We start from the raw sequence: 8,778 nt of genomic DNA, 5'->3' as shown, positions 1-8,778 counted from the left end.
TCCTTCCTTCCTTCCTTCCTTCCTTCCTTCCTTTCTTTCTTTCCTTTCCTTCTTTCTTTCTCTTTCTTTTTTTTTTTTTCTTTTTCCCTTTAGAGATGTTTCCCATTGCTAATAAGTGTCCCAGAGGTGGGACTTCTCAAAGCTCACTGCTGACTAAGGCTCTTTTTATTCCAGACTTTAGGTCACTTGGAAAAAGCAGTGGTTCTTGAACTTACGTTGAAGCATGTGAAAGCACTAACAAACCTAATTGATCAGCAGCAGCAGAAAATCATTGCCCTGCAGAGCGGTTTACAAGCTGGTGAGTGCCCGAGTCTGGTTACCATCACCTAAGAGTTGTAGTGCAAATAGCCTGTGGGCTCAACATCTGGTATAAGAAACATTCCTACAACAAATTGCTTATGCACGTTCGTCGGGGGAGATGTCATTTTATCTCTCCTAAAAGGTCACACTTTTCATTTGGAATGTTGCTGTGTGCCACCTGGCATGAATAGGTATTAGTCAAATGATAAAATATTTCTGTGGCATTTTGGTTTAAGGGTTTCTGGGTTCTGGGACATTTTCCTCCTCCTGTTTAAAATGCCAAGGCACCTCTAATTTGTATCATGGGTGTTTTACAGTCGGTCTTCTTCGTCCTCTTTCACTGGAGAATAAATCATGGGTATGCCCCAGTGTTTTCCTGTTTCTGTACTTCCTTATCACTCCGTGTGTGGTATGATCCTGGCAGGATGACAGCAGGAGTTTTTCCTGCATTTCATGTGGTTCCCTGAATAGCCACTAGGTATCTCGGTGCGTTGCACAATCTAATGAAACCACTGAAGTTTCATCATTAGTTTCTACTGACTTCCAGAGAATCACCGTCACCTTGTAACCTTCTAGTTTCACCCGTTCCAAATAATACTGAACAGACTGGGAAGAAGTTCTTCTACCCACTGCCTCGTTCCAGTCTTCTCCCCCATCTTTCCAAGACTAGTATGATGAGGATCCCCAAAACCTAGCAAGTGCTTTTTTTCTGCCAGTTCCCTCATGGAAAATAGGAAGATGAACATACCTAATTTCTTGGGGGTTGGGGATAGAATACATGGAAAAGGCTTTGAAATAGCTTTGAAATGTAAAGATCCCAGCATGGCTGTAACTTTTATAATGGAAAATAAGCTTACTTAGGGGACATTGTTCCTTTATTCTTCATCTCATTTTTTGACTGGTCTCTGTGCAATATGGCAGGGTTGATGTTCTGTAAAATGACTCTTGTTATAAACATAGGAGGATGTGGGAACAAGCTCTAAATTGAAAAAGAGGGAAAATAGTCTATCTCTATAAATTATGTTCTGTTTCTATGATGGGATATTATGTAGCCATCACAACTCATAGTTTACCTCTGGGTGGCAGGATAATGGGTTATTTTTGTTGTATTTGTACTTCTCGGTGTAATCCACATTTTTTCTGAGATTACTTTTGGAGTTACGGACACACAGCAGGTGCTGTTAAAAAAAAGGAAAGCTCTCAGTCTTTGAGGTATGGGATGCGGCTGAACCACAGGGCCTTCTGAAATGTCTTCCTTTGGATCTGTGTTGATCCAGGTGAGCTGTCGGGGAGAAATGTGGAAGCAGGTCAAGAGATGTTCTGCTCAGGTTTCCAGACGTGTGCCCGGGAGGTGCTTCAGTACCTGGCCAAGCATGAGAACACTCGGGACCTGAAGTCTTCACAGCTTGTCACCCACCTTCACCGTGTGGTCTCAGAGCTGCTACAGGGTGGTACCTCCAGGAAGCCGTCGGACCCAGCTCCCAAAGCCATGGACTTCAAGGAGAAACCCAGCTCCCTAGCCAAAGGCTCCGAAGGCCCTGGGAAAAACTGTGTGCCGGTCATCCAGCGGACTTTTGCTCACTCGAGTGGGGAGCAGAGTGGCAGTGACACGGACACAGACAGTGGCTACGGAGGAGAGTCCGAGAAGAGTGACTTACGCAGTGAGCAGCCGTACTTCAAAAGTGATCATGGACGTAGGTTCACCATGGGAGAAAGGATCGGTGTTATTAAGCAAGAATCTGAAGAACCACCAACGAAAAAGAGCAGAATGCAGCTGTCAGATGATGAAGGCCATTTCACTGGCAGTGACCTGATCAGCTCCCCGTTCCTGGGCCCACACCCACACCAACCTCCCTTCTGTCTGCCCTTCTATCTGATCCCGCCGTCCGCAACCGCCTACTTACCCATGCTGGAGAAGTGCTGGTATCCCACCTCCGTCCCAGTGTTGTACCCAGGCCTCAACGCCTCTGCTGCAGCCCTCACCAGCTTCATGAACCCAGACAAGATCTCAGCCCCCTTGCTCATGCCCCAGAGACTCCCTTCTCCCTTGCCAGCCCATCCAGCCATCGACTCTTCTGCCCTGCTCCAGGCTTTGAAGCAGATCCCCCCTTTAAACTTAGAAACCAAAGACTAAGGGACCCTGCCACTCTGCTCTCTTTCCTCCCTACTTCACCCCCCCCCCAAAGTGTGACTGCAGCAAGATTGTTCTAGTGTGTATGCTGAGATAATCTGAGGCATGGAGAGAAGATTTGGGGTGCATGTGTGTGCACATGCACGCGTGTGCATTGGTGGGTTGGTATAGAACATTAAAGCTCCTTTTGGCATAGGGAAGATATGAAGGATTGCCTGACATCAGGAGATATAGGGGGGATTGTAGCAGACCTCTGGACTTTCCCCCACCCAGAAAATAGCCCCCTCCGATAACATACAAATCAGCTGGATATTCAAAAGCTTCAGACTCTTGGTCTGTGAGTCAGTCTTCATTTTGGGAGCCGGGTCTGTGGCTTTGAGAAAAAGGTACTTTCAAAAGAGGGCTTTCCAGAGCGCAGTTCCCAGCCAGCTCTTATGACCCCACCCTTCTCCCTTTTATTGTTGCCGTGACTCACCAAATGGGGAGAGGGCAGCCACACTGAGCTTTCTGCTAAGCGGTGAGGTAGCAGACACTGGCATAGCACGGTAGTGGTTTGGGGAGATTTCTACAGGTCTGCCCCCCGCCCCTGCCTCTGAGGAATAAAGAGAATGTAGTTCCCTACTCAGGCTTTCGCAGTGATTAGCTTAATAAGGAACTGAAAAGGGCCCCCTGATAAAGCTGAGCTGCCAGGGAAAGAGGGAGGAGTCCCTGGGGCCTCTGGCACCTGTTTCTAGGTCTCACCTAGAAAACAATCTCGCTGTCTGGAGAACCAAAGCAGGGTCTGAGCGACGCAGGTGCCTAAGTTCCAGTACCCCCAAAATGCATAAAGCCAAGTAACAAACTGCTACCTTCAACAAGCAGAGCTAGATTCGGGTTTCAGTTCTATCCTTAAAACTGCTTTTCACCAAGCTTAGCTTAAAGGCCTAACCAGCTCTCGGCACAGCAAGATCCTTTCTGCAGGCTAATTCCCCTCACCGACGGCATAGGGAGCGTCCTTATTGCTAAAAAGGATTCTGCCTCCTTCAAAGAAGTTTTATTTTTGGTCCAGAGTACTTGTTTTCTGACTTGTCCAGCTAGCCCTGCACCAGCTTTTCAAAATGCACTATGCTTGATCGCCGATCGTGTTTTAACTTTTTCTTTTCCTGTTTTTATTTTGGTATAAAGTCATTGCCTTTATTTGTAAAACTGTTATAAATATATATTATATAAATATATTGAAAGGAAAATGTTTCAGATGTTTATTTGTATAATTACTTGATCTACAAAGTGAGAAAAATGAATGTATCCCTGTTTTTGAAGAGAAGAATAATTTTTTTCTCTAGGGAGAGGTACAGTGTTTATATTTTGGAACCTTCCTGAAGGTGTGAAATTGTAAATATTTTTATCTATGAGTCAATGTTAAGTAGTTGTTTTAAAATACTTAATAAAATAATCTTTTCCTGTGGAAGAGAAAGATGGTCTTTTGCATCTTTAAAAATAGCTCAGTCGTGTGATATGGCTGTCTCCTGCCCTCCCCTTTTGGCTGTAGGCAACAACTACTTAATCTTGGCATCATTTCATTCAGCTTTTAATGTGCCTCGTATTCAATCAGACAGAATAAACTTGGTCAATTTCGTAGGTAAATATTTAATTTGTTTTTTTTAACTAACCCTTGTTAGAGGTTCATAGTCACCCTGTGCCTCCTTTCAGAGTTAAGCAAAAAAAAAGTACATTGTCCCCCACCCCAGCCTGTTTTTGACACGGTCCTTAAGAACTTGACAGAAAATCAAAATGTGGGATGGTTGGGCCTTAGGGTCTGGGGAGCTTGCTGGAGGGGGAGGCACATGGAGAAAAGATTTAATGGATTATTATGCAATAATAATTGGTGCTGGGGATAGTACCTCTGCCAAGCCAGTCTAACTTTTTTGAGTCTAGCAATGTCTAATGGATTTGCCATATCCTGCCTTATTGCTGCTGAAGGCAACATTCCATAATTATGTTCTACATCCTTCCTGGACTTCCTCTCATTGGGTGTGTTTGTGCGTGAATGAGTATCGGTGTTCCTTAGTCAAGCGCTCTTATGAGAAAAAAAAAAAAAAATTCCACGGGAAAAGAAGTGGGAAATGACCCGGTCGAGTATTTTTGCTTCTCCCCTTCTCCCTCTAAGGGATGTCCTGATGGCCAGTGCCTGGTTTGCCATGCTTCAGATCCCCAAGCACAGGAGTCTTCTAGAACCCTCTGGGTGTCTGGAGCCTAAGTGGGGAACGTGCCCCTAGGGAGTTCTCAGCCAGGTCAAGGCACCACCTGCCCGGCAGGACTTTGCTTCCCTGCCATCTGATGAGCCAGCAGGCAAGAGTGAGAGTTGCCTGGCTGTGTGAGATGCAGAATGCAGGCTGTAAAAAACACAGTCCTCCCCAGGCAGCATGGTGTCACGGAAGGAACCCTGCACAAGGCGTCCAGAGATGAGCTGGTGGCCCATCATCTCCCTTCCATGCCTATTCTTGATTAGGTAAAATAAGGATCCTGAGCCCTTCTCACATGTTCTACAGCAAGACAGATGGCAAATTCTGGAAATCCCGCTTTCTCCTAGATCCTTAGGGCCTGGGCCTCCAGCTCTCCTACCTGCTAAACCCCTGAAATGCCTCCATGAATTGCTAGGCTTTTCTGGCTAGACTTCTTTGGTAAAACCCCAAACAAGTCAAGTTTATTCTGGAGATGGAACATGGGGTTGACACCAGGGCCAAACTCGTTTTGCATGCCTCTGCCTCTTTCCGGGGCCATAACTCAAGGAGTAGCTGTGGGGACTGAAGGAAGTGGTTGGAGCAACCTCAACTAAGAAAGGGTTTGAGGCTTCAGACACATCCTCAGCCCAGAATCCCCACCCCCCCACGAGCCTGCCCTGTCGCACACCCCTAAAAGTAGCAGCTGTCCCTCTGCCCCCTTTGCCCTTGCCTTGCCTTCTAGCCCAGTTGCAGCAGGTTCCAAGTAGCTCAGAGGGAGATGCGAGGAGAGGCTTCCACCCCAGTCCTTTGCCCATTGGGTACAAAGAGGGCCTCTGTTTAAAAGGGGTGTGAGTGTGAGGGGGTGAAGTGCTGGGCTCCGAGGCGGCCGGAGAGAGGTGGCGAGAGGCAGGGGAGCCCAGGCCTGGGATCTGGCCGCCTTCAGACAGGGCGTGACCCTCCGGGCCTGCCGGGATGGTCTCACCCAGCGCTGACCTGCCTCGCCTGTTGACACAACGTCACGTTTCCGACTGCAGCCCTTTCATGTGCGGCCCGCGGCTAAATGCGGCTGCCGGTTCCTGGAAGCAGACGTGCCTGGCACCGCGTCAGCAGAAACCTGATCCCCGGGGAAGCTTGGCACGGCCACGGGATCGCTCGGCCCCCAGAATAGGGCCTGGCAGCGGGTGCCGGGCAGCCCCCCCTCCCCCCTTCGCACCCAGAAGGAAAGAATCCAAGCGCTTTCCCTCAGGGGTGGGGTGGGGAGCTGGATTTAGTCAGGGCATTGGGACAAGGGCCTAATTAACTACAAGCTAGGAGCTTCCCACGGGTCATCGCTCGTTAATGAAGCCTAACAACCTAGAAGCACCATTATAGGTGGTATTACAACTCGCATTTTGGAGACAAATAAAAGCAGGCTCAGAGAGGGGAGGTAATTTGCCTGAAGTTACACAGCTTCTGAGTTGCCAAACCATTAATATTGCATTGTGGCTGTCAATCGGATCCAAGGTGAAGACTTTCAGAGTTTGGTTGTTGATAATAATAATAAATAATAATAATAACAGAACTGTTAACAGCAAACACATTTGTAGAATTTATAATTTGCCAGGCACTCTTTAAAGCGCTCCACATACAATCACTGAATTCTTGCAGCAACTCCATGAGATAGGTACAAGTAGTATTCCCCTTATGTGGTTTTTAAAAATATAGGCACAGAGAGGTTAAGTAACTTGCATAAGGTAGCACAGCTCCAGAGGTGAAGTGGAATTTAAACCCAGGCAGTTTGACTCCCGTGTCTATGTGCTTAACCCACATTGCCCTTCTAGTGAAATGATAGTAATAATAATAAAAGTAAAAGTAGTGATAATTACAATTGTTCTTACCATATTTTGAGTACTTTCCCTGTGCCAAGCACGATATTAAGCACTTTGTGTGAATTATCTCTATTTCCTCTGGTAACTATGAAGGGTAGATATTAATATGCCCATTTTACAGATGAGAAAACTGAAGCTCAGAGAGAGGAAATGCCTTATCTGAGGTGACACTTCATGGAAGAGACAGCAAATATCATGCCCTTTCTCTGGTATGGAACTGCTTCTAAACTGAGCTACTGCTGGGCTTGGATATGCATGAACTCATGTAACCCTCACAACAGCCCCGTGGAGTAGGTACGCTGATCCCCCGTGGGCAGAAGACGTAACAAACGCGGAGAGTAAAGTTACTTGCCCAACTCTTTGTTTCCTTACAAATGCCCCCACATACCATCCTACAGTACAAAAATAAAATGGGCCCATTCTCTAAAGAACAAAACCCACAGGAATTGGGGGACATTTAGGGGCATCCTACAGATTGATTGTGCTGAGAATCAGGATCTGGGTTTGAGGAAATTCTATGTCCTATTTTCTGCGGTGGGAATAGGGGTGTGCTCACATCTCTCTTAAGGTTAGGAGAGGTAGGGTAGAGATGCCTGGGGCCCAAGGCAGCTCTGCCAGAGGGAAGGAGGGAGAGAGGGAGGCAGACTGAGTTCCACCCTCTCTCCCTAGAAGGGGACCTGAGCAGGCTTGGAGACCAGGCCACTGCACCCACTGTCCCTCTCAGCTTCCTTCAGCCCACCCAAACCCTAGCGTGTCTCTCCAGCCCTTGACCACTTCCCCAGTGCTCGGCTGGTGAGGGGTAAGCAAGAGGCCACCGCACTTTGGAGAATAGAGCCAGTATCTCTGGTTGGAGTTTGCCTTGCTATTAGTTTCTCCTCAGGGCTCTGGAACCCACTGCAAGGTTCAAAGAGACAGAATGTGTTGAGTTCCCAAGTGCTTTCATATAAAGACTATGTGTTAACGGGATCGGAGTGTTCTCCTGAGACCCAGAATTCCCAGAGGTGCCACGTGGCATGGAGGGAGAGAAGGCTCTGGGCTTCTCACTGCCTCTTCAGCTGGAGCTGCTCCCTCTTTCCTTCTTCTCTGACTTATATATTTTAATGATTGGTCCAAACAAGAGTTCCACTGCTAAAAACATCACATGCATGTTTGGAAGGCACCAAACGATAGCCCATTCCTCAGGCATGGCCTTCATGTCCCCTGCCTCTTTCTCTAGGATCCAGAGGGAGGCTAAGGCCACTCAAAGCCACCTCCACCCCACCCCCCCAACCCAGCACCACCCCCCTGTTTATCCCAAGCCATCTGTTTGGCCCGACTACCACAGGGGAACATGAGCTGGGCGAAGCCTCTCCCATTGGCTATGGAAGCCACTGACATGCTTGTCTCGCGGCTGGGCCATCCAGTCTTGTGATGTGGCTGGATTTGGGCCCAGAAGGTTTCTCCTGCTATAGATGGGACCCTCCCTTCCCGGAGGAATCTTAGCAAAGACATTGAGGTGGGACATCAGGGAATGAATTACCAGGCTTCGGGGGGGGGGGGGGGGTCAGCCCCAGGCTGAGGCCAAAGTGGCAGGGACAGCCAGCCTCTGTTACTCCTAAGCCCCAGCCCTGCTCTCCCATCCCCCATTCATCCTTGAAAAGGCAAAAGGGAAGAAACTTATGCTTATTTATTTGTTTGTTTGAAGAACAAATAGTTTTTTGAAATCACATTACGAATGGCATATGGAGATAGGGATTATGCAAGGGTCTCTGGGGAATTCACATGTGGGGGTGAGAAAGAGGGAAAAGTACTCTCTTTCCAGAAAAAAAAAAAAACCATTTTTTAAAGTTTTAAATAAAATATCTAATATTTTTACATCTTTTTTTTTTTTTTTTTTACTATGGAGCATTTAAAACATATATAAAAGTAGACAGCAACAACAAAAAGGAAAATGACCCAATTTAAAAATAGGCAGAGGACTTGAATAGACATTTCTCTAAAGAAGATATACAAATGGCCAAGAAGCACATGAAAAGATGCTCAACATCATTAGTCACCAGGGAAATGCAAATCAAAACCACAGTGAGATATCACTTCACACCCACTAGGATGGTTGTAATGAAGAAAAAACAAAACGGAAAATAACAAGTGTTGTCGAGGATGTGGAGAAATTGGAACCTTCATACGCTGCTATCAGGAATGTAGAATGTTTCAGCTGCTTTGGGAAACACATTAGTGCTTCCTCAAAAAGTTAAATATAGAATTACCATATAACCCTGCAAGTCCACACCTAGGTAGG

General features: G+C 46.9%; 1 protein-coding gene across 1 annotated transcript in view; it reads left to right on the top strand.

The window, feature by feature from the left end:
- Window positions 1-4,048, top strand: part of BHLHE40 (basic helix-loop-helix family member e40) — a 5,961-nt gene extending 1,913 nt beyond the window's left edge. Inside the window, exons 4-5 of the mRNA XM_040492107.1 lie at window positions 175-298; window positions 1,578-4,048. Of these exons, the coding sequence (XP_040348041.1) occupies window positions 175-298; window positions 1,578-2,434 (981 nt within the window). The 3' untranslated portion in view covers window positions 2,435-4,048. The remainder of the gene's footprint in view (window positions 1-174; window positions 299-1,577) is intronic.
- Window positions 4,049-8,778: the final 4,730 nt, after the last annotated feature.

The sequence above is a fragment of the Herpailurus yagouaroundi genome, unplaced genomic scaffold (genome assembly GCF_014898765.1).
Source record: "Herpailurus yagouaroundi ecotype Mexico unplaced genomic scaffold, PumYag 183, whole genome shotgun sequence".
Taxonomy (NCBI): Eukaryota; Metazoa; Chordata; class Mammalia; order Carnivora; family Felidae; genus Herpailurus; species Herpailurus yagouaroundi.
This window is presented reverse-complemented; position numbering and strand designations above follow the sequence as displayed.